Raw genomic sequence first — 25693 nt, 5'->3', positions numbered from 1 at the left:
GTGGGCACGTCCTGTCTGGGCACAGCTCACGCTCCGCGTGGGCCCTGCGAGCGTCTTGCACAGCTCACTCTCCACGTGGGCACATCCTGTCTGGGCACAGCTCACGTTCCGCGTGGGCATGTCCTGTCTGGGTTTGATTTCTATTTTATTTTGCTTCTTTATTTTGCAATGCTGGGTGTGGGGCCAGAGCATATTGGGCAGGCTCCATCACCAAGCTGTGCCCCTAACCTGGCTGGTTCTTCATTTAGCAAGATTCAGTTAACCTTGATGGAGAAGACAGCTGAAGCAAATGGGGGCGGGGGAGGCTTTGGAAGAAGAAAGAAACTATCGTCCCGTTTTCACCACTAAACAACAGCAGCACAGCCATTCCCTCCAGCTGGCGTGTGCGCCGAGCTCCGTGTAACCCTGAAAATTCCAACACTCAGACAACCAAGGGCACGAATCTGCTAAACAGCTGCTGCTGCGCTGGCTAAACTCCCTCTTCAACCCCTGGCCCTGGCGTGGCCGAGGTCTGGGCCTGGCCCACTGCTCACCGGGAAAGCCCACCCCGCTCCCCGCTGCCCGCTGCCCAAGGCGAGACAGACTCTGGAAAGCCTTCACGCTGCGGCCAGAGATTCAAGTTCCTCCCACTCCAGAGGCCTGGAAACCAGCATTCCTCGGCCCCAGCCTGGGGCATGCTGAGCCATGCAGAGTTTACTGTAGACACAAAGGACGCCTCCTCTCCATGAGTCCACCTAAAGACAGCTAGCTGCTCAAATAGACAGTGTCTGAAATAATATTAAAATACACAAGATGGGCCCCCGAGACTGCTGCTGTGGTCAGCAGGAGGGAGCCGTTACCCCCTAACCCAGTGCCAAAAATGCCACAGGAGATTCCTGAGCCGGGCGCCGGTGCTCACGCCTGTAAGCCTAGCTACTCAGGAGGCCGAGATCTGAGGAATGCAGTTCCAAACCAGCTGATACTCTTTCCAATAAACCACCCAAAAGCCAGAAGTGGAGCTGTGGCTCAAGTGGAAGAGCATCAGCCTTGAGCAAAATAAAGCTGAGAGACAGCACCCAGACCCTGAGTTCAAGCCCGAGTTGAAGCCCAGGGCTGGCACACTGACACACAAAGATTCCTCTAAGGATGCCAACCCTACCAGGTGCTTCTGAAGCCACGCCTCCTGGGGCCCCTGGGGATGCCCCACAGAGGGCAGGAGGCCTGGCCGGGGGCTCAGGTGACCAGGGCAGAAGGCAGAAGGCAGAAGTGATGAGGACAATGTCATGTCAGCCGGGTCCCACCTAGGGTCTCCACTAGCCAAGGTGACGTTTTTGGAAGCAACTGAGGCCCTGCTGGAGGCTGCTGCCCCCCACCTGTGGACTTTGCGGCTGCCAGTGCCCGCCACAGGGGTGAGCAGAGCAGCGGCTGTAAGCCAGTCTGCTCTGCAAGGCACAAGCTGACACCTGCCGTGTGACCTTGGCCAATGGCTTCCTGTCTCTGGGCTTTAGCTTCTGCGCCCCTCAAAGGGACCTGTCTCGTCGGGGGAGGGGTACAAGGGCCCCATGTGGGGACACAGGACACCTGTGGAAGCTGTCACGGCACCCGTGTAGGAAGTGTCACCAACCAAGAGTGTGCCAGCACCCACCTGGCTAGGAGCCAGAGCCAGCCCACGCCCCCAGGCAGGGCCTCGGGTGGGACGCTGAGCGGCTCCCCTGGGGCTCGGGGGAGGGGTGGGCTTCCCCAGCGACCCCTCCCCAGCTCTCAGGGGCCAGCGTGGGAGTCCACACCCGTCAACCCCCCTCCCCCCTCCCCCCGGCATGAGGATCGGAGGGATGGCGAGTGAGCTGAGGCCGGCGGGAATGGTGCAGCAAGGAGGGAACCGGCCCTGCCCGGCAGAGCAGCCCGCCGGACGCGGCCCACGCGAGGGCACAGGCAACGCTCCGTGGCTCTGGGAGGCTGAGTGCCCAGGACCCAGGAAAGGCCTGGGTAGAGCCGTACACCGCGCCTGTGCACCAGGCTGAAGGATGAGGATGCTGGAGGTGCGGGCATCAGCTGGCGCAGGCAGCTGGGAGGTGCGGGCATCCGGGTGACGTAGGCAGCTGGGTGGGGTGGGGTACACCCCTGCTCTGTTCTGTGGAACCCCGAGCTGGGCCTTGGCCCCTGGGAAAGTGGAACTCACCCCACCCCTTCCTCGAGGTAGCAGCCAGACAAGCCGTCTGCCAGGAATTCTGTAAACATGTATTTATTCAAAAAATACTACAGAGGGAGATTCGAATTCAAAAACACAATCATATACAGGGACAAAATGTACTGGACCAAGAAAAGAAGAGGGACACGGCCGCATTCCAGAAGGGAGCTCGGTGGGACACTATTTACACATCATTTATAAAAGAGCACGTCTATAAAAGAGTGTAATACCAAAGTATAAATGCAAAATATAGTGGCACGTCGTGTTAACAAGAGACCAGTACCTGGGGGACATGGCGGTCGGGTGGGGGCGTCTGGTGTCTGGGGGGACATCTGGCTTGTCTGTAAGGCCGCTGGCGGTGTGGCACTGCCTGTCTGGGGCTGCCGAGCAGCCTTTGGGGCACAGAGACGGCAGGCCGTGTGGGCCACGTGAACACCCCCCCCCCCAGGAAACATGGCTCTGGAGGGCGGATGGATGGGCTGTGGGAGGAGGCGCCGAGGCACCGGGTGACAGGTGTCTCCTGGCCACCGACCCACGTGGAGGGCTGCTCGGGGTCACGGCTGGCAGCCACGGCCAAGGCGGCCTCTGTGCCAGTCTCTGCCCTTGGCTCTGCTCCTGGCTAGTCCCGGGACTTCTGATTACTTCCTGGGTTTCCCGTGTTTGTGGTTTTTCCCAACACACCCTGATCACTTGACAGAAACCCGAGGCTAAGTGGGGCCAGCTCTGGACACTGCTCACAGTGGCAAGGTCCCAGAGCCGGCCACCCCAGCCTCCTGCCCTGGAGCTCCAGGAGGCCATAGAAGGGCCCGACAGGAACCCGCTTTATCTTAGAGTTGGGGGAAGGAAGGGGATGGGTCAGAAATCCAGACCTTTCTGGGCACCCAGGTGTGTACAAGATGGGTCCCTGGTGCCCTGGTGAGTTTGGCCGGCACCGGCCAGGCCCGGACCCCTGACTCAAGCTTTCTATCCAGGATTCACAGTGCGGTCCCGCGAGAGGACGGATGCCTGCCACGGCTGCTCCAGCCCTCAGCGCCCCCCTGCAGCTGTGCGGCCCTAGCACCCCGAGTCCCTCCAATCTACAGCTGTCCTTCAGGGCAGGGGAGCACTGGCGCAGGGCCCGGGCAGGGGAGGGCGGGCAACCGGCTGGCAGCGCTGCCTTGCACACCCCAGGGTGGTTCTTCAAGGTGTGTGTGTGTGTGAAGCCATGGAGACAGACAGAGTGGCCAGGCACAACTGCCATCGCGGGCCTCGCAGCTGGGTGGGAAGCTCCGGGCAGAGCCCGGTGAGCCCCGCGTGGCAGCTACCGTCCGTGCCACAGGCGGGAACTCCACAGATGCTACCCGGGCTCAGGTGGCCCAGGGAGCCGAGCTGGTGAGTGGTGTGGGGTGGCTGGTGCACAGTGTAGGTAGTAGCTAAACTCTGAGGCAGAACCCCAGCCCAGGCCGGCTTGCTGGTCCTGTGGGTCACGTGGGGGCCGCAGGCGGCTCCGGCTGGCGTGGCCGCTGGCTTCTGCTACCTCTGCACAATGTCGCTGATCTCCTTCACCGAGCTGAGGAGCTTGCTGAAGTCCTGCGTGGCGGCCGGGCCGCTGCCCGAGGGCGCTGGGCAGATCTGCAGCTCCCGGAGGTTGTTCTCCAGTTTGTTGATGGCCTCTCGGAAGGCAAACTTGTTCCTCATCTGCTGGATGGAATCCACGTAGCTCACACAGAATGTGTAGAGGTTCTGGCCGGCCTCCAGCACGGCGGTGTGGCTGGCCATCTGCTCCGAGTTCCTGGAGATGGCCAGGCACAGCGCCTCCGTGCTGTCCAGAACCACGCCTTTGGTGATGGCGCCGCTGGCGATGCGCTCGGGGGGCTGGCGCGTCTTCCGCAGAGACACACGGGTTGAAATGAGGGGGATGAAGGCGGCGGTGGAGGATGGGTCCCCCGCCAGGGCAGAGGGGGCTGCTGGCAGGGTGCTCGGCGCAGGGGCTGGGCTGGTGGGAGCTCCTGGTGGCTTGGTGGCGGACTGTGGCTTTGGCACAGATGGGGGCGCGGGCTTCTTGAAGCCCTCTCCCAGCTGGCTGGGTTTGGCGGCCTCACTGTTCGCAGCCTCCACGGCTGGGCTTGTGGCTCTTGCTTTGGTGGTGGAGGCCGCCTCAGCGGCCACTTCGTGGCCCGGGCTCTGCGTGGGCTTCCCGGACTTTCCCGAGGCGGCAGGCGGCGGCGGCGGCGGGGCGGGCTTGAGCTTCGACAGCCTGCCCCGGTCTCGGTCTCGGCCCGGCGAGTCGGAGCACTGCTTGTGCCTTCTCACTCGGGACTCCTCTGGGGGCGCCTTGCTGGGGCCCCCGGGAGCACCCGCTCTGCTGCTGGGGGACACTGGCTCAGCTGCAGCAGGGGTCCCCAAGCCACTGCCCTTCCCGGCCTCGTCCTTGTGGGGCAGGCCGGAAGGCGGCGTGGTGGCCTGGCGACGCAGGACTTTGGGAGTCAGGGTTGGGGGGCTGGAGCCGGGGCTGGGCTCGGCTGGGTCCTTGAGCACCTCGTCGGCGGCCTCCTCGCCCCTCTTCCCCAGCCGGGGCGGCGGCGTCACGCCCCGGGCCCCCTGGTCCGACCTGGGCTCGCTGGCTCGTTTCCGGGGCAGGGCTGGCTTCTCACTCTTGTGCCCTCCGAAAGTGGATGAGTCAAACTGCCTCCCCGTGGACTGGAGGTCACGAGGCAGCGTGACCGACCTCCACTCCGTGTCCCTGGCCCCGTGGGGCACGCAGGAGGCAGAGCAGGAGCGCAGGAAGCGCTTGCTGCTGCTGCTGCCGCCGCCGCTGCCCTCGTCTTCTCCGGCGGCCAGGCGGCTGCTGGTGAGCGTGCTGGTCTTCCACAGGGGCGGGGACCGGAAGCCCGAGCCCCCTGCCTCCCGGAAGGCCCCATTGGGGACGCCGGCTCCATTGCTGGACTTCGGGGACTTGGTGGCCTCAGCTGCATCGGAGAGGGCGAGCGCAGGCACCCCATTGCTGATCTCCCGGCTGTCCTCCTCCCCAGCGCCCCTGCGCTCCGGCTGCCCATCCATCTCCCGGAAGGAGCTGCTGCGCTTGGGTGGGGCTGGCGCCATCTTCTTCTTCTTCTTTATCAGGGCGCTAAATAGGTTGGTCTTTCTGTCTTTGGGCAGGAGGCGCTCGTCCTCCGCCAGGCCGCCCTCGGGGGGGCCCCGCTCTTTGCGAGGGAGCAGAGGAGACACGGCAGGCTCGTGGTCCAGGGGTTCTGAAACACAGGGAGAAGCCATGAACAACTCCAGACCAATGCTCGCCATGGGACCTCGGACCCGGCACCCGGCCTCGCGCAGGCCCGGCTGGGGACTAGCTCTGCCACCCACACTCCGCAGCTTCTCACTTCTCACCGGGCCAGGCCAGGTCAGGCCAGGACACCATGGCCATGCAGGCGTCAGTGAGATATGGAAGGCGGCGCTCACAGGGGTCCGGCCTGACCTGAGCCCCGAACTCAAGCCACTGTCGGGGTCAGGAGCCATGGATGTGCTCAGGAAGGTTGGGACACAGAAGGCCGATGGCCTGGTCTTGCAGCCCAATGGGTTCACTTTAGTGTCACTGTGGTCGGTAAAAGTGACAAGGCCAAGCCATGGGTCAGGCCCGTGGCTTGCAAACAGCTGGCCCTAAGGCTCCCAAGAGGCACAGCTGGAGGGAGGGGTCCGTGTACCGTGGGGCCCAACAGTGGACCCTTATGCACGGGAAATGGGAAGGGATGTCCTCACATTTTTCAGTGGGCAGTCTTTGAACACGAGTGATAGTGGATGTGGAACCTGGCTTGTTGCCCAGCTCCGGCCTGCCTGGGGACCATGCTGCCGGACCCGCACTCAGAACACAGGGTCCCGGCCACGCCGGTACTACATCAGGCGCCTCAGAACACCCAGACCAGGGAGGGGCCTTCCAGAACCTTCATCAGGGGGCGGCAAGGAGTTGCAGGCCTGGTGATATGCACTGTGCCAGCCAGGGCAGAATCACTGAGTGACACTGGGCCCCCTCGGTGGACACAGCCACAGCACCACGATGGCTCGTAGCCTGCTTTTAGTACAACTGCCTCCCCTCTGCCCTGAAACCCGGACAACCAAGGGAAGGGAGAAAGGGCAAATGGCCCTGTGCCACGCTTGTTTGTGGGATGGCAGCTCACACAGACTTTGTATAACATGTATGCACCTACAGACAGGCTGGACAGCTAGCTTCTTATTAACAGGACTAAACGGTTAAAAATAATAAGGGGCCTGGAAGGTGGCTCAGTGGTAGAGTGCTTGCCTTGCATGCATGAGACCCTGGGTTCGATTCCTCAGCACCACATAAGCAGAAAATGCTGGAAGTGGCGCTGTGGCTAAGTGGTAGAGCTGAAGAGCTGAGGGACAGTGCCCAGGCCCAGAGTTCTGGCCCCATGACTGGCATAATAATAATAATATAAACCCTGGCCAGGCACTGGTGGCACACACCTGGAATCCTAGCTACTCAGGAGGCTGAGATCTGAGGATTGTCCCATTAACCACCAAAAAAACTTGAAGTGGAGCTGTGGCTCAAGTGGTAAAGCACTAGCCTTGAGCACAAAAGCTGAGGGACAGCGCTCAGGCCCCTTGAGTTCAAGTACCACAACTGGCACAAAACAAAACAAAGCGAAAACTCCAAAATGGGGTGTATGGAGAGCACCCCCCCTCCCTCCATCTCACCAGCACGGTGCTGCCCACTCCTCATCTGGGTCCGCGGCAGCTCTGTGAGCCCAGTGCCTCAGCCGCTGGCTTCGCGCAGCGTCCACATGCAGGAAGGACCACGTGTGTGCTAACTCGACCCTCCGTGGCACCTCTCGGGCCCTCCCCAGTGGACCCCTGGCAGCTGGGAAAAGCATCTGGACACTCTTTCCAGAAACCACAGGGATGCTGGCCCTGCTCCGCAGGTGTCTCCTGGGCCTGCAGAGCAGGGCTCAGAGCTCTGATCCCAACACCTCTGCCTGTCTGCGCTGAGTGGCAAGCCCCCAGCTCCAGGAGCAGCGGAGAATCTTCCCTCCTTCCAGAGCTGGATGGGGGCTATTTGCCTGTCCTGGACAGCTGGGGCAGGGCGGGCACCTACCAGTCTCTCCCTGGCCCCGGGAGTGGGGTGTGTCGGGGACGTCGGCGGAGTCTTTGTGCTCAGCAGCTCTTCTGGAGGTCCTGGTCTTGGTGGGCAGCTCCGGGGCCTGCAGCACGGCGCCGGCAGCGCCCCGCACGCCTTGTTTCCCCAGCTCCTTTTCCACTTCTAAGAATCAGACAGCACAGAAGCCAGCAGCTGTCAGAGGCCAGCTTGGACTGAGCTTTCCTTCCCCTTTAAGCTAACAGAGGGCAGCTGCATAGTTACTGAAGAGGGACCAGATGCTGGAGAAACACCTTAGCATTTTGCAGAACCCTGCAGGACGGCAAAAGACAGCACGCCACCACGGTCCCTGTGCGGGCTCCTGGTCACAGACAACTGTGCGGCTTACTATTTTGGCCAGGAGTGAACTAAAGACCTACACAGCTGCCCCCACCCAACTTTTTGCCCACCATACCAGGCACTGGGGATGAGACTTTACCATCTGAAATGCTGGATTCCTGGAACATGGTTTCGAAGGCCTGGTGGATTTCAGCAAAGGACGGCCGGTCAGAGGGGCTCCACTGCCAACCTGGACAGACGAGTCCCAAGAGAGACCACGTGTGAGGCCTTGCTAACAGCCAAGCAACGGCCTGGATGGAAGAGATATGCCAACTCTGCCAACACCTTACACTGAGACGTTGAAAGGACAGATGCCCTTACGGTCTATTACAGATATTAAGAATTTGTAGCCAAGCACTGGTTACTCATGCCTGTAATCCTGGTTATCGGGAGGGTGGAGATCTAAGAATCATGGCTCAAAGCCAGCTCTGGAAAGTCCATGAGACTTCTATCTCTACCAAAAAGTTGAAAATGGAGCTGTGGTGGTTCAAATGGTAGAGCTCTAGAACTGAGCAAAAAAGCTCAGGAACAAAACCTGAGAAATTGTACCAAGGAGCTGAGTTCAAGCCTCAGGACCAGCACTAAGAAAAAGAATTTGTACACATCACACTCTGGCAGGAATACGGGTTGCACATCTTGAGAGATATTGACAGCGAAAACTGCATTTTACAAACCTTGTCCCAACCCCGCTCTAGGACAGAGAGGGAAACAGCAAGGCAAACAGCTTATTTCTATCTTTGTTTTGACTGGAAGATTTCCAAAGTCTGAAATGCTCTTTTTTGTGTATGTGCTAGTACTGAGAATTGGACTCATGGCTGTCTTCAACTCTTGACTTCAAGTCTCTTGTCTCCTAAAAGCTAGGACCACAGGCATACACTACCATGCTCACCTACACATACTGACTAAACTAAGACTAAAATGAGAAATAAAAGGATCGAGAACTACCAGTGCTGGTAAGAATGTAAAGTCACTCTCCCCACCCATTTTCTTTTCCTTATATACCTCTGACGTGAGTATAAATTCATACATCTTTTTTGGAAGACCACTTGGTGAGCTATTTTGAAGTTTAAAATGCACCTGGTTCTTTGAGGTGCATGGTCAGCCTTTGGAACTGGTAGCCCCAGGGCAGAGAGGTCCTCGTGTGAGAGGATGTGTGTTCCGGCCTTACTTCTACAAAGAGCCAGGACTTGTCCCCAGAGGGCGAGGGCCCAGCTGCCTGGGGCCCAGGCCGAGGGAGAGAGAGCAGGACACAGACAGCAACACTTTCTGCTTGCACTGCTAGGTAACAAAGGCTAGGGAAATGACCGGATGATCAAAACCACGAAGGTACACAGATACACACACACAGGCCCACACATACCTATGTCAACAATGTAAATGGAACTGGGTAACCACCACGTAGGTGTGGTGTTTATTGCTTTTCTAGCACAGCATTTGCAGTCAGGCCCAGAGGTTAACTGGAGTTTACTAGTAAAAACCCCAGGTCTAGAATCCATCTATCCCATCTGTGATTCAAGACATAAAAACAGCTGGGTGACAGTGGCTCACAACTGTCATCCTAGCCACTTAGGAGGCTGAGATCTGAAGATCGAGGTTTTAAAGCCAGTCTAGGCAGAAAAGTCCATGAGACTTTTATCTCCAGTTTAACAACTAAAACTAGAAATGGAGCTATGGGTCAAATGGTGGAGCACCATCCTTGAGTGAAAAAGCTAAGGGATAGCATCTAGGCCCGAGTTCAAGCCTGCGCACCAGCACTAAAAAAAGGAAAGAAAGAAGGAAGAAAGGAAGGAAGGGAGGGAGGGAGGGAGGGAGGGAGGCAGGCAGGCAGGCAGGCAGGCAGGCAGGCAGGTGGGCAGGCAGGCCAATTCCTGTGTACATTATCTGTAAACAAAGATACAGACGCATCGAAAACAGTGTGTGGAGTGGAGCCCTGCTAGGTGCTCTGCAGGTGGGAACAGAGAGCTCCGGACTGCTCAGCTGCTTCTTAGGTGTAGCCCCCACACTCACAATCTCCCACAAAGCACACTCAGGCTTCTAGAAATGGGCTGGGAAGGCTCACATGCGCGCATGAGCTCGTAGACCTTCTCGGGGCAGCCTTCGGGGCGCTCCATGCGGTAGTCTTTCTCCAGCAGCTCGTACACCTGGGACAGGTCAATTCCCGGGTAAGGTGACATGCCGTACGTAGCAATTTCCCAAAGCAAGACTCCAAACGCTAAAAGAAAAGGAAAAAAAAAAGTGCTCAAGACACAGGTCACGTCTTACCCTGGCCATGGTGCCAGGCTATAGGGGCTGAATCTGGGAGGTGGCCCTGTCACCACAGTACAACCTGCCCAGCACAGAACAGGATGCAGAGACCTGGGGTCTCTTACAGCTGAGGCATGGAGGCCAGCAGGTCTCCCCTCTAGGAAAGAGTTCATCTGGGGGCCGTGAGGTGGACAGCCCGAGGCTGGAAGTCAGGCTCTGTGGACAGCTCTCTGTGTGCCTGTATCAGGCCACTACCTCTCATTTTTGGGTCTCCAGGATTATCTCAAGCCTCCTCTAATTCTCATTTCATAAATGACTTATGAAATCTTTGGAAGGTTTGAAATTCCACTCCACACAAATGGAACCAGGCATCATTGGAGAAAAGCAGGTGGTTCAGGTCTGGAGTGGGGCAGAGAGTGTAGAGGTTAGGGGGGTGGGGGACTATAGGGCAGGGCCAAAGGAAGGGAGCTGCGTTCCCATCAAACGGTGGTGAGACGGGGCGGGGATCAACAAGGAGCACCACCGCAGCCAACTGAAACACACGTGCCAGTTAAATCCAAAGTTCATAATCATAGCACAAGACTGCTCGTTCTGAAGAGTGGTTAGAGACCAGCTCGTCACTAAGTGACGTGGTGGATGGAGGTGAGGTGCTCACACGTAGCTGCCACGCGCCTGTGCAGACAGTATGCACATTTGTGCAAAGAAAATAGCAGATGAGGGGCAGATTCTTCATCAAAGTATATACTGCTAACCAATGAGTAAGTGCAAAAAAATATACATCACATACAAGATACATACAAGATGTATCTGCAGGCCTCGGCGCAGGCCCCTCCCTCTGACAGTGAGAAAAAGCTCCCCAGACCTCGCCTTCCATTTTCTAGGGGTTTACTGTTGGTAGCCACACCATGGAGACATGATGGCGAAGTCCGAATGGAGGAAACTCTGGGGGGCTGTGAGTGTTTCTTCAATACACAGTGGGGAAATATAGACATGGGGGAATTTAGGACAGAAGGCTTCAGGCTTAAGGGCAAGATGAACTAACACAATGTGTGAACCATACTTGGTTCAGGTCAAACTGTAAAAAGAGGTTTGACTTTCATGATTCAATTGCAAGTGGAGACACACCAGACATTTTCAAATATTCAGAATTACTGTCAAGTTTGGGGTAGCATCATGGTTACAACAATGAGACATCTGTAAGAAACTAATACTGAAATAATTCTGAAAAGGTAATAATAATTTCTGGACTTCCGCCCCCTCCCCCCGCAAAAAAAAATAATGAGCATCAGGAAGTGGGTGAGCACAGAGGACCCAACATCGCCATGAAGCAGTTTTCTAATGACTGGGTGGTGGGGACAAGGGGGCTCAGTATGGAACTGTCTTTTTTTTAAATTTTGGCCAGGGGAGGGGGGTGTTGCGGGGCTTGAATTCTGGGTCTGGGTGCTGCCCCTGAGCTTTTTCGCTCAACTAGCACTTTACCACTTTAAGCCATAGCACCACTTCAGTTTTCTGGTGGTTCATTGGAAATAAGAGTCTCATGGACTTTCCTGTCCTGGCTGGCTTTGAACGGCGATCCTTAGATCTCAGCCTCCGGAGTAGCTAGGATGTCAGGTGTGAACCACCAAGTACCCAGCCTGAACTATCTTCTTCAGCATATGCTTTAGTTTGCCATGTAAACCAAACCAACCATGGGGGCTCACATACTCGGGAGGCTGAGATCTGAGGACTGGGTTTTGAAGCCAGCGAAGGCAGAAAAGTCTGTGAGACTCCAACTAATGACCCAAAAGTCAGTAGTGGAGCTGTGGCTCAAGTGGCACAGTGCTAACCTTGAGCAAAAACAGCCCAGGGAGCCAGGCGCTGGTGGCTCAAGCCAAGAAATGGAAGTACCCTACTAGCCTTGAGTGAAAAAGCTCAGGGACAGTGATCAGGCCTCAGTTCAAGCCCTATGACCGACAAACAAACAGGTCAGGGGCAGCACCACGGCCCTGAGTTCAAACCCTAGGACTGGCACATATACACACAAAAACCAAACCAACCCGTGGCTCCCTGTACCTAGCTGAAAGATCAGCTAGCTGCCCTGGTAAATCTAAGCAACACAATTGAAAGGAAGACATGTATTAAAATAAGGAAGTTACTATAGATCATTTAGAAAAAAAAAAAGCCTACTCAATGGGTATTTCATTTTGGAGAGAAAATGGAAGGTGAGACCTTAAAATGAGAAAGCACAGCAATAGGAAAGAGGATGAAGTCAGAAGGGCAGAAGAGCGCAGCGAAAGGCTAGGAGAGGGGAAGCAGGGCCGCGGGGCCCCGGAAGCCCTTACCCCACACATCAGACTTGATGGAGAACTTGTTGTAGGCCAGGCTCTCGGGTGCGGTCCACTTGATCGGGAACTTGGCTCCAGCGTGGGCTGTGTAGGTGTCCCCTGTCATTAACCTGCTCAGGCCGAAATCAGCCACCTTCACCAAGTGGTTTTCCCCTACCAGGCAGTTTCGGGCAGCAAGATCTCTGAGAAAGGAAACGGTTCATCAGTGAGCACCATGGTGAGCACTCCTGGCAAACTTCCCAGCTTCGCACTCTCCAGCATGCAGTGTGGGTACAATGACACTGGGAAACCCAAGCCTGGCCCAGGCGGTGCTTCGGCCCGCTGGAGAGCAGTGCCAGCCCTCCGGCACACGCCCTGAGCTGCCACCATGGTGACAGGCAGCAGAGGGTTGCGTGGGGGCTCCCCGGCCCCATGACCTGGATCAATTTAGTGACTCTGACACTAAGTCACCTCATCCGTAAAATGAAGATAATAAGAGGCCCATCTCCGGCCTGCCGGGTACCAGCAGATTAGCATGCCAACCTGGCATTTATGAGCTCAAGTGCCACACTGGGCCAGGCAGTGGGGACAGACTTAGCCTAGCCCTCCACTGCAAGAAACTGTCTCATCCATCCTGGCAGATTTCACAGGACAGGCGTTGTTTCCCCATGTGCCTGACTTCCCTCTTTCTTCTTGATGCTTACCATTCTATCCTAGAACTCCCCTCTCCCCCGCCGATAATCCATCCGCCTCCTCTCCTTGCCTGCTTCTCCCCAGGAGGCAGGCAGGTGTCTAATCTTTGGTTCATGGATGTTAACCATGAAATCACAAGGCAAACTGGAAGGCAAGGAGGAGAGGAGGTGGCAGCATAAGTGAGGGCTGCATGCGGAAGCCTGGGCACTGGCAGTGAGAGGAATTAAACGCAGAAGCGTTGTGGCTGATAGGATTGTTGGTAAAGCGCTTTCTGTTTGCCTGAACGGGAGGGAACGGAGCTAGCCATGCAAAGCAGAGCTGAAGTCAGGAAATCTCAATTTGTAGCATCAGAGGGCTGGCTCATCACTGCGCTGGGTGACAGGAACAGCTGGCATGGGCTCTGCCTCCGAGGAGCCGCCAGCGCGCCACACGTGCTCGTCTTGTTCCTGGCTAGGAAATCTCATGTAGAGGTTTCACACTTGAGTTAATTGGTAGGAAAGGTCACGGCAGTGGCGTGGAGAACGTCTTGCATTAGAGAGGCCAGTGAAGTCGACGAGGCTCTGCCCGCACAGGCCAGCACTGCTAGGAAGCCACTTCCACCGGCAAAGCATGCAAAGACCAAGATAATTGTGGCACGCCTGAAGGTCAACACGCTCGAGGCTTGACAAAACAGCGAAGACGTTTCATTTAGGTCAGCACACGCACAGTGCTGACGACCGAGCACCATCCCGGAGCCCGGTGACAGCAAGTTAAATGGACAGTGAAACAGTAATAGAGAAGGGAGGGAAAACAGACTTCATTCCCTGGCTTTCAGGGGGGAATTTGTGTAAAAGCCACGTGAATGCAACAGGCAGGAGTTCTTACCAAGGAGCACTGGGGTTATTCCAAGTACACCTTTTCTGAACTCCATTTAGTATTCCACAGAGTCCAAAACGGGTACAAGTGAAGAACTTCTTACCCCAGGACTGGCTGCTTCCGTGTCCCGGCCCTGGCCCAGCACTTAGGCCCGGCAGCTGCTTGAAGCAGTCATGGGTGGCACCTAGCACATGCCTTCGGTCCACGGGCCAATGGGCTGGCAGCACTGACATCAGAGGCTGAGAGCTGGACCTTGACCGGAGCCAGGGCTTCAGACCCAGGCCGCCGCCTCACACTGAGAGGCCTAGGAGAGAGCCCTACCTGTGGATGAAGTTCTTCTTCTCCAGGTACTCCATGGCGGAGGAGATCTGAGTGGCCATGTAGAGCAGAACCACTGCGCTCACCTCCTGCCGGTTACACTCGCGCAGGTAGTCCAGCAGGTTCCCGTAGGTCATGAACTCGGTGATGATGTAGAACGGGGGCTCCCGGGTGCAGACCCCTGTCAACAGCACAAGCAAGTAAGAAAAGGGCTGACACCCAAGGAAGAGGCTTCCAAATGGAGCTGGTTCTGCCCCAGGGCCTGTGCCTGCTTCCAATAGCCCTGCCGGTGGCGGGACAGAGTCACGCTCTCCCCCGCTTCCTTGGAGCCCATGAACCTGACCTTACACAGAGAGACTGCCACTGAGTCCAAAGGCAAGACAGGCCGCATGGCCCATCATGCCCTAAGCCCCGCCAGGCCTCCCATCAACAGCCACTCTGGTGAAAATACCCCTGACCACTAAGTCTCAGGAGCCATTCTGAGGTTTGTCTGATAAGGTAGGAACTCTCTCTTACCGCCCTCCCCCCCTTGCCCGTTCAGGAGCCCCGTGCACATGTGAGGACCTGTTCAGGTCGTGTCCTCCACAGGTGCAGGTTCCCCTCATGTGTGGAAGCTACACTTAGCTTAGCAATTTGTAAGTAAACACATTGGTGGTATGCAAGTGTTTACAAATGTATTCACAGAAATATGGTAGATTCAAGGGAGAAATCAGTGTCATTCCTTAGAAAGGCAAAGTCAAAGCTGAACAAAATTAACACCAGGAAGCAGGGACTTGAAAGGGGTGGGATGGGGTCCAGGGGACAGGGGCAGATGAATGAGACGGAGGAGGGGGGGGATGCAGACAAGAATTCAATGTATATCCTACAAAATTAAGAAGAGTGAGGAAGGGGGGGAGGAAGGGGAGGGGTGGGAGAGAAGATGTTGAAAGAGGCAACATTGATCAAGAGGCATTATATTCACAAACCACTGTTAAATGGCAACTCCTTTGGACAACTACTTCAGTAATATTTAAAAAAGCGGTGCCCTCAGAGCCGCACACTCCTCACCCAGCAGCTGCACCAGATTGGGGTGCTTGATCTCCTTCATGACCGCAGCCTCCTTCAGGAACTCCTCTACCTCCATGGTGTCCTCCTGCAGAAGCAACGGGAGCTGCTGAAACTCTGTCCGCCTGCGGACACAGGCTGAGCACCCGCGTCCACGCAGCCCGCCCGCCCCCTCTGCCGCCACAGCCACCGTGCTGTGGACATCACGGTGCTTTGTGCCATCATGGTGGCATAAAGACTGTGCCTTTTCTAGCAGCACTTCTGCTTCTTGGCCTGGGCACCTGTTGGCGCTGGGTGGCACGGGTAGGCATGCAGATTCCATTCACCTCCCCAGCTTTTGGAGTTTCTGAGTTCCATTTCCCCATGGAATGTCTGCTCTCCAGGGCTTAATGCCAACCCAAACCACGTGAGGAATCTCCAGAGCACCTCCCTTAGAAGGGTCTGTACATTATACAAAGAGCACCATCACCCCCGTCTTGTCTGTCACCCTGATTCTACCATGGCCCTCACGAGTGGCGGTGACCGCTTTGCAGGCAGCGTTCCAGAGGCTTATGCTACGGGTCTTCACCGTCGGGATGCCTGGGGCTCGGTGGACGCCTACATGGACGTGTTACATGTGCACAGGCCTCGCTCACTTCTGGTCCGATGTCTTGAGTGCCGTGGCCCTCAAGACAGTGGACAGTGGACACTGCCCACTGAGCTGGCCCTCATGGCAGGGGCAGAAAGTAAACAGGCTTTGCTCGGTGGTGAGAGCTAGGTCTAAAGGCAGAGGAGGCAGCGGGCGGGCTGCCTCGGGGGTCGGCAAGGAGTCTGCGTGTCAAGGCAGATGGGGTGCGGGGAAGACTAGCACACCTTAGCTTCTATGTGGACCCGTCTCCATTCCTGCCCCTTTAGGACACAAAGCTCTGTCCACGGGACAGGGCAGTGGCCATCCCAGGTCCTCGGTGGTGGACGGGACAACCTCTCCTTAGCATGTTCTTGCTTTGGTCAGCCATGTTTACAAGCCAGGCATGACTAATGTTAAAACGGCAGGCCAGCTGTCCTTAATGTCCCATCCCCCCGCCTCCCCCCCCCCCCGCACCCCGCACTGCCACCGCAGCCGCCGCCGCCACCAACTATAGCAACAGACTTCCTAGGCTTCCCCTCCGCGCCCCCCCCCCGCACCGCCGGTGGTCAGTATGCCAGGGCAGGCAGGAGGGCAGGGTGGATGGCGTCTCAGCTCCATGTCCCCACCACTGTCCTCTTCCAGTGCCCTCTGCCCCTGGGTGAGCTCACCGGCGCTGGCTCTGGTGTTCGTGGTGGAAGCCCGATGGCCGAGGCAGGAGCAGTGCCTGCCACAGGGGGCCCTGCGGGCCGAGCCCATGCAGGGCAGGGCCTCGCCAGCCTCCCTGGCCAGTGGGATGTGCCCACGCGATCCAGAGAAGCCAGCGAGACAAGACCAGGGAGAGGCGCTCTGAAAGCGCGGGGTGACAAACCATGCAGAGACGCAGCTCACGCATGCATGTGCTGTGTGCGCTTTACCACAAGACCCAGCAGACATCAGAGGGAAGAGCCTGGCTCCAAAGTCCCCCCCCCCCCCCCCCCCCCCCCGCCGCCTGCCTGTCTCTGTCTCTCTCTCAGAAGCTGCAGTAATTCTTTGAGTTTCTTTCAGCAAAAAACTAGTGTGGATTTGTCTCCCTCTGCTGGAATCAGGCAGCTCACTTTGCCATCTAACTACCAACAACCAGCCAGGTGTGTGGCGCTGTTATATAGACATAAACCTACAATGCCCCATGATGTTCTTTTGCTTTTATGTTTCAATTTTTCATCATCCCGGGCTGGGAAGGTGGCTCAGTGGTAGAGTGCATGCCTCGCATACATGAGGCCCTGGGTTCGATTCCTCAGAACCACATACGCAGAAAAAAAAAATGGAAGTGGACCTGAGATCAAGTCCCAGGACTGGTTAAAAAAAAAAAAAAACACAGATGAACAAACCAACACAGAGAGAGAATTCCTCCATTAGGCAGTAAAGTAGAAGCTGCTGCTGGCCTCTTCACGAATGGAGAGCCCAGCAGAAGTCAGGTCCCTTGGGAGGCCTGAAGAGCGTGCCTGTGCGAGGGTTCAGGCGGCTCAGCAGTAGTGACCTGGGCGACAGCACGCCTCGCTCAGGGAGAGCTGTATGTGACCCTCCTCGTAAAGCAGGCCACTGCATGTGTGACTGCCAGCTACCAGTGTGGTCACGGAACCCCTTCTTTTTTGGTTGTCCCTGGAGTTGCCCAATAAAACCAATTTCCACAGGGAAAAACTAAACCCAGAGATACCATGCCACAAAGCTAACACAGGTGACGTCTTCGGTCCACACACAGGGAGCAAGCCAGCAACAGCTGCCCCAAAGTCTTCTGCTGTCCAAATGTGGTTTTAACCACACATGCAGTTCTTGAGGTCGGTGGCTCACGCCTGTCAACCCAGCTCCTCAGGAGGCTGAGATCTGAGAATCAAGGTTCAAAGCCAGTCCAGGCAGGAAAGTCTATGAGACTCTTATCCCCAATTAATCACCAAAAATCTGGAAGTGGAGCTATAGCTCAGGTGGTAGAGTGCCAGCCTTGAGTGAAGAACTTTGGGGACAGGGCCCAAGCCCTGAGCTCAAGCCCCAGTACCAGCACAAAAACAGAACAAAACCAAACCCCAGTGCCCACGCTTATCCATGCGATTCAGGGAAGGTGAAACTGCTGGGGGCGGGAGCGCACTGCCTGTAACGAAGTTCTGTCATTTCCCACAGAACTGAAATCCGTCATCGCATGAGTCTCGTTAATGTCACAGCTGTCTTTGGGGGACAGGGGATGAAGTACAGAGTTGTGAACTAGGCCTCATGCTTGAGTCACACCCCTAACCCTTTTGCCAGTCCTGGGGTTTGAACTCAGGGCCTGGGCACTATCCCTGAGCTTCTTTTACTCAAGGCTAGCACTGTACCTTAAGCCACAGCTCCACTTCCAGCTTTTTCTATTTATGTGGTACGGAGGACTTGAACCCAGGTCTTCACGCATGCTAGGCAAGCACTTTACCAGTAAGCCATATTCCCAGCCCCCCTCCAGCTTTTTTTTTTATTTATTTTTTATTTTTTTTGGGGGGGTCCAGTCGTGGGGCCTGAACTCTGGGCCTGGGCACTGTCCCTCAGCTCTTCAGCTCAAGGCTAGTGCTCTACCACTTGAGCCACAGCGCCACTTCCGGCTTTTTTCTTTTTGTTTATGTGGTGCTGAGGAATTGAACCCAGGGCCTTGAACATGCAAGGCAAGCGCTCTACCACTGAGCCACCTTCCCAGCCCCCAGCTTTTTTTAAACTTTCAAATAGGGTCTGCTTCTGCCTAGGGCCAGCTTCAGATCTTGTACCTCCTACCAACCCTGTCTGTGTAGCTGGGACCACAGGCATGCACCACCATGCCCGCCTCCCATTCCTCTGCTCAAAGTTCAATGTGGAGTGTGCAGGGCCTTGCGGGAGGGGCGGGCAGCACTGGAGGTGTCACCTGGGGGACCAGCAGGACAGAGCTGGGAGGAGACAGGTGCTTGGTGAACTTGGGGGAAGAAATGAAGCCTGGGCCAGGGCTGCTAGCATTTATCATGGTGCTCTGCAGAGAGGGAAGTCTGTGGAGCAAGGCGGAACTGAGGCTTATGCGTGGCTTTCACAGAGCCCAAGTCACCAACAGAGAAAAGCTGGGCTGTGGACGGCACTGTGGGCGTGCGTGGGAGCTGTGGAGCCCTGGAGCTTTCCACCGAGCAGTCTCTGCAAAACTCAGATGAAAGCACCCGTCCCCACCCCCCAGCACGGTCCTGCCCCCCGAGCTGGAGTTCTAGGCTGCTGTGACTTCCTGCCCCGACCACCCTGGCATGTCTGGCACAACGCCAACCACATCCACAGCCATCCTATTCTGTCTCCTCCTGCCACCCAGACGCCCCCAAGACCTGCGCTGAAAAATGGTCAGGTTAATTCTTCTTTAAGTTTTAATTTTGAAATCTCAGGGCTAAGTAGACCCTGGCTAGCACTCTATAAATCTTCACTAAAAAAAAAAAGTCTTGTCTGGAAAACGGCCAGGAAATGCTCAAGGAAACCTCAACCACATCACCCCTGCCAAAGTATCGGTTGTGCCCAAACGGCTGAAAGGCAGTCAGGCACTGAACGTCACGTCTCGATGCCACCGAAGACCAGAACATTGTTTCTGCCCTAAAGGAGCCACCTCTGTGTTTGGCGCACACTTCTAGTTCCTTTTTACTGTGTCTTCAAAGGAAGGAATCAGACAAGTGGCAAATAGTGCTGTCAGCCACACCACAACAAATCTGAGACACGCCTAAACGTGGGTCTGTGTCCTGGTGATGTGTTATGTAGTCCCTTCCTTTTTCCCAACAGATACAAACTGCTGTGGGAACTCAATCACAAGGGCAGCAGGCAACGCGGGTCAACGCCAGGGGGCACTCTTGCCACAGGGAAAGCTCGGCTCGTGCCAGGAACAACAGAGGCCTGAGTGAGGATGGAAGCTTCCCTTGGCACCCTAACTGATCTCTGAGGACCTCAGGAGGGTGTGCCCGCAATCCACACACACTGTTCTTTGTCCAGTCAGGGGGGAGGGCGGCTCTAGCACCTGCTCACGGAGGTCTGGCTCACGGTGTAGCCTGCAGCCACACCTCCACCTTGTCTTCAGATCTGCCCACGACCTCCCCCCACCCCCAAACCAGGGGCCGCTGCAGTGAAATCTCCTCTTTTCTGAGCTCCCAGCTTTACCTCTCCTCCTCTCTGTGCCGCACACCTGGAACAAGGAACCTTCCAGTGTGACTCATCTCTCCAAAGCACCTGCCAGCTCCCACACACGTGGAGATGGAGGTGGAGACGACCCAGCCCCAACAGAGACGCCGATGCCTGAGCACCGGTGAGGACGGGCGCATGTGCACCAGCGCTGGCCGGGTGCCCCGAGACCCACCTTCAAGGTCTTCACGGCCACGGTGAGGCTGTACTTCTTCCACACACCCTCGTACACCTCCCCGTACTGGCCGCCGCCCAGTTTGTGCTTCATGGTGATGTCTGTGCGTTCCATCTCCCACTTGTCGTAGTTGGGGGACACGCCGTACACCGTGGGCTTGTTGCGCTTCGGGGCGGGGTAGTGGAGTGTGGTGATGAGCCCGTCTGCCACGGTGGAGTGGTGGTGAACCAGCTCCGCCAGGGTGTTGAAGCGGCTCTCCGAGGACACGTAGAGCTGCGGAGAAGAAGACCGGCCGTCATGCGGGCAGCAGCCACCAGGGCAACACTCCACCAGCCCCGGAGCAGCCTGTTCAATGCACCTGACACCACACATAAACAGCTCTACCTGCCCGGCCAGTCACATCTCTAATGTCTGAATTTTCTAGCTAAAGAAGCAAGTCACAATGAAAAGCCTCAAGGCCTTTGTACCTGCTGCTCCCTCTGCCTTCAATGCCCATATACTCCCAAGCCCTGCCATGTCCAGTTCTCTCATGTCTATGAAGCCGCTGGGCGCTCGGGGGCTCATGCCTGTAATCCTACCTACTCACAGCTTGAAGCCAGCCTTGGAGGAAACTCCTTCATTCCTTGAGACTCTCCAATTAACCAGCAAAAAGCTGAAGTAGAGGTATGGCTCAAGTGATAGAGCATCAGAGAAAGCAAAGTAAGAATGCTAGGACCCGAGTTCAAACCCCAATACTGGTGTGTTCACACACACACACACACATACACACACACACACACTCACACACACACACACACACACACACACACACAGAGTCTCTGAAGTCTTCTCTATCCACCCAGTCTAAAATCATCATTGCCAGGTTAGCAGGCAATTTCCTGATTATTTGGTTAATTCCTGTCCATCTCTAGCTGGGAGAGTACAGCATCCTGAGCCATCTTTTTTAATCCTGTGGCCCTAATACTAAAAGTAAGAAATGAGCACATAACAGGTATTCAATAATCAGCTGTTGAGGCTGGGGGAGGAACGCAGTGGCGGACTGCTACCTAGCACATTCAATGCTCAGCACTGCCCACAGCTGAGGAGTAGGTTCTATGAGTGGGAGAACTTAGTACTACTGACTTACACAAGAAAACGTGTGACTTTCAATGGATAAACCTAGACAGTGCCGTGAGGAGAAGGTGACCGCGTAAGGCAGTGCGTGCCTCCCATGCACTGCTGCAGGGCAGGTGGGCTCTAAGACAGGAGAGCATCGAGTCTCCACGTGAGATACGTAGATCCACTGGTGGCTCTCCCCCAGTGCTCATCCAGACACCGGGAGGTAGGGGTGTGGCAGGAAGGACCTACATGAGCATGGGCGGTGCCGCCCCTTCTCTGCAGCAGGGGTGAGGTGGGTGAGCACAGGCTTCCTCACAGGAAGCTGCACTAGATCCCGCACACATCTGCACTCCAGGCCCCACCCTAGCTCCTGGCTTGCCAACAGCGAGAAAGACTCCGTCACAACATTGCATTCACAGCCTGGCTGATGGTACAGTCCTGGGAGGAGGGTGCAGACGTGAGGCCACAGAAACCCACGGGGCGTGGGGAAGGAGGAGGAGGAACAGGGCCAAGCTGACACATGGCTGACACGTGGCAAGGCCTCAGGCACAGTATTTCTAGAGTATGCGTGTGCGCGGGGTGGCCAGGCAGTAGTTGGGGGGGCCTGAGGCAAGCTCCTTACTCAGACCTGTCCCCGGCCGCCACCCGCAGCTACTGCCTGCCCTTGTGACAGCCGCAGGGGGCTCTCCTGTACCTCCAAGTTCTACCCTGTTGCTGTAAACACAGCAATCCCGGCCCCGCTCCCCGCACTCTCCACGGGTGATGTCAGGCACCTGTGCTGCAGCCCAGACCATGCTGCTCGAATTCCCAGCCTCCCAAACACACAGCTGAATAACGTCTTCTCTTCACTATGGTAACAGAAAGCTCACGAACACAGTCACTTGATGTAAGTTCCTAACAGGAGGTAGTTTAAAGCACTTGTAAAAGGAAGTAAGCTGAGCTTGGTGGTGCACATAGAATCCCAGCAAGAGGAAGGCTGAAGTGGGAGGATTTAGGGTTTGAGGCCAGCGTGGACAATATGTGTGTATGTGTGTATACATACATACACACATACATAAACAAGAAAATAAAGAGGGAAATAAAAGACACAAGTTGACCCATCTATGACCCACAATAGGCTAGATTTTTTTCTTTGTGCTTGGGACGAGGACATAAACACATTTTTAAAAACTTAAACAAGGCAACGGCCAACTCTGGGTTTCTAGTGAGTCTTTGGTAACAATCCCACCCAGATCAAATTCTAAAACAACCAGAGAGGCCCCTGAGCCCTCACGTGGCGACCGTGGCGCAGGGATGGTGACTTGTGTACAGAGGCCTCCGCGGGATTCACCCTCAACCCCGCTGTGTGTGTGTATGTGTGTGTGTGTGTGTGTGTGTGTGCCTCTCTACCAAGGAGCATGGAGAAGTCAGGCCAAGAAACCATGCCCAGAACCCACCTGCCTCTCCCACCTTGGAAATCTTGGCAGTGAGTGGTGGGCGGCCTCCTGGGCACCATCCCTGGAGCAAGACGCGCCCCCCTACCCAACCCAGGCTCGAGCGCTTTGAGCCCCGGCTCACCGGCATCTGTTCTGGCCTCCCTCACTCAGCCAGGCAAGTGGCCAGCCGGCGTCACAGGGAGGATCGCAGCCCGGGCAAACTTCAACTTTGTCAATGACTTAGTTTACAGGCCCCGGGTCCGCATTCATCCTTCAAACGTTTACAGACCACCATGCATGAAACAGTCCCTCCTCCTTCCTTGAGCAGGCAGTGTCCCACTGTCCTGTCTGCAGCCCATGCGGGTGCGGGTGCTTTCTCCCGGCTGGGGCTGGGTTTGGAGCAGCATCCTGCACGTGAACTGGCTCATTAGGACTGGGAGGCATGCGCAGAGAACGGCACGTCCTTAGGACACACACACAGAGCTGTAAACACTAGGGTGCTCAGCCAGTCATGCATGAACCCCAAAGACAAGTGTTGTCAAAGAAACCCCCAGTGCTAGGTGCTGGTGGCTCACACTGTAATCCTAGCTACTCCGGAGGCTGAGAGCTGAGGATCACAGTTCAAAGCCAGCCCGGGCAGGAAAGGCCGTGAGACTCTTATCTCCAGTAAACCACTCAGAGTGGCAGAGCACTCGCCTTGAGATGAAGAGCTGAGGGACAGCACCCAGGCCCAGAGTTCAAGCCTCACGACCGACAAAAAAAGAAACCCCAGCACTAGCCCTCCCCCTGACCATGCACTCAAAGGCAGAGCGGGGCTCAGACTTGCGCAGCCTCTGCAGGTGGGGTCCAGCCTTGGCCATGAGCCTTCACACGGAGGCAAGACGCAGCGAGTGAGCGCGTCCCCAGACTGCCCTTGCGCGCACCCGCATCCCGCAGGCGGCCGAGCCCCAGCGAGCCCACAGGCTGTGCAGCTGGCCCTTTCTGCCACCTCTCCAAACCCGAGCCCTGCTCCGTGTCTCGCCAGCCCGAACCCTTCACTGCACCTGGGAACGACGTCGCTGTATAGCACGTGGCCGCACAGGAGGGCGAGACGCCAAGAACTGAGGATGCGTTAGGCGGGGGTGCCAGGCACAGCAGCGGGGGGCACACGCCTGAGAACGCACAGGAGGGGCGCCATGTCCTGCCAGCCTGCCGGAAGCAGCGGCAGCTCGCTCTAGCTTGGCCCTGTCAGGAGTCCAGCTCAAAGCCCACAGCTGTCAAGCCTTTGGCTGGTTGACTTGGCCACAAGTGGGGCTAGAAAGTTCGGAACACAAGGGAAAAGGCCAATGAGAGCCAGGAGAGTGAGGGAAGGGGTGAGGGTGGGAGCAGGTGAAATCTGGGGGGCCCCACCGTCTTCTACATTCAGTCATCTAAAGCGGAGCTGATGTGAAAACAAGAACTGAGCCTCTTCAATCCCAGCCAGTCCCTCTTGTAGTCTTAAATGTTATCCTTCCGATCATCCTGAGCTCCGTGGCACGCGTCCTTCAGTGCCGGGCCCATGCCATGCCCACCCAGACAACAGCCTCCCACTGGAAACAGGTTCCCATAGCATGAAGGACTGCCCCCCCCCCAGGGACGGCTGCTTTGCAGAGTGGGGCGGACGAGGGGAGAGCCCCATGGGAGGGCTGCCTGCTGCACCTCAGCTGCGACCCACGCATCCCACACGAAGGTGCTGCCCCCTCTCAACAGCATGCTTTAGACCAACTAATGAGCTGTTCAACTGGATCATGCCTGCCTCCATCTGTTTGGAGGCTGCTGACTGAACTCCCGGGACAACACCATTATCCTGCCCAGCGCCACCGCCCCTCTCCCCACCCCCCCAGGTCGCCGGCCAGGGATCCCTGGATCAAGGGAGCAGATGGGGAAGCAGCTGTCCACTTGCCGCCCAGGAGCCCTGCGCCCACGTTCTCACTTATGACCAAGGCAGCGCTCTCAGAGCCTGTCTACAATGCGAAGACCCCGCGGTACCTCTGGGAGAACATGGTCTGAGTGGAGGAGGTCCTCTAGTCCCCCCTCCACCCCAGAGCCAGTGCCAAAGCTGCCAAAAGGCCACACAGACACTGGCAAGAGGGCTTGAAGCAAAGACGTGAGGAAGGGAAGTGACACTGAAAGACAGACATGGCACGAGTCAGGGCGCAGAGCACTGGGAAAGGCTACAGAGTAAGAAGGGGACTGGCTGCCACCTTTCAAGCTTGGTCCTGGCCTAGGGACAGAGGAATTGAGAGTAAGAGGATCAAAAGGCCCAGGGACATAGGTGACTTGGACATATCTCTCTCCCTCTCCCTCTCCAACCCCCCCTCTCACCAGTCCTGGGGCTTGAGCTCTCAGGGCCTGCACACTGTCACTGAACCTCTCTCTGCTCATGGCTAGCACTCTCCCACTTGAACCACAGCACCACTTCTGGCCTTTTCTGTGTATGTGGAACTGAGGAATTGAACCCAGGGCTTCATGCATGCTAGGCAGGCACTCTACCACTGAGCCACCTTCCCAGCCTGAGTGTATTTCTTTCTTTCTTTCTTTCTTTTTTGGGTCTGGTCGTGGGGCCTGAACTCTGGGCCTGGGCGCTGTCCCTCAGCTCTTCAGCTCAAGGCTAGCACTCTACCACTTGAGCCACAGCGCCACTTCTGGCTTTTTTCTTTTTGCTTATGTGGTGCTGAGGAATCAAACCCAGGGCCTCAAGCATGCAAGGCAAGCGCTCTACCACTAAGCCACCTCCCCAGCTCCCTGGGCGTTTTTCTATCTGAAGAAAAAGGAGAAATGGATTGGATGGGCTAAGGGTGATCCCTGCGTGGCTATGATGAGGTCGGTAGGCTGCTGGTGCAGAGAGGGGCACAGGCAGGTGAGAACCAATCAATGCATCGTCTACCGTGTGATTTGGCAACATCAAATATTTTTTTCTTTTGGCAGTACTGAGGTTTGAACCCAGGCCCTTGAGCTTGCCAGGGCTGGTTCTTTACCACTTGAGCCACGCATGCCTCCAGCCCTTTTTTGTGCTTATGTTATTTTTTTTTATTCTTATTCTTTTTTTTTTTTGTCGGTCATGGGGCTTGAACTCTGGGCCTGGGTGCTGTCCCTCAGCTCTTCAGCTCAAGGCGAGCGCTCTACCA

General features: G+C 56.4%; 1 protein-coding gene across 1 annotated transcript in view; it reads right to left on the bottom strand.

Annotated features, from left to right (window-relative positions):
- Abl1 (ABL proto-oncogene 1, non-receptor tyrosine kinase) overlaps window positions 1–25693 on the bottom strand; it is a 144581-nt gene that overhangs the window by 8227 nt on the left and 110661 nt on the right. The window contains exons 4-11 of the mRNA XM_013021429.1: window positions 20035–20307; window positions 15092–15176; window positions 14048–14225; window positions 12197–12381; window positions 9691–9843; window positions 7732–7821; window positions 7254–7418; window positions 3586–5397 (exon numbers count right to left, since the gene is read on the bottom strand). Of these exons, the coding sequence (XP_012876883.1) occupies window positions 3680–5397; window positions 7254–7418; window positions 7732–7821; window positions 9691–9843; window positions 12197–12381; window positions 14048–14225; window positions 15092–15176; window positions 20035–20307 (2847 nt within the window). The 3' untranslated portion in view covers window positions 3586–3679. The remainder of the gene's footprint in view (window positions 1–3585; window positions 5398–7253; window positions 7419–7731; window positions 7822–9690; window positions 9844–12196; window positions 12382–14047; window positions 14226–15091; window positions 15177–20034; window positions 20308–25693) is intronic.

The sequence above is a fragment of the Dipodomys ordii genome, unplaced genomic scaffold (genome assembly GCF_000151885.1).
Source record: "Dipodomys ordii isolate 6190 unplaced genomic scaffold, Dord_2.0 Scaffold55, whole genome shotgun sequence".
NCBI classification, from domain to species: Eukaryota; Metazoa; Chordata; class Mammalia; order Rodentia; family Heteromyidae; genus Dipodomys; species Dipodomys ordii.
The sequence above is the reverse complement of the archived record's forward strand: the minus strand, read 5'-3'. Positions and strand labels throughout refer to the sequence as shown.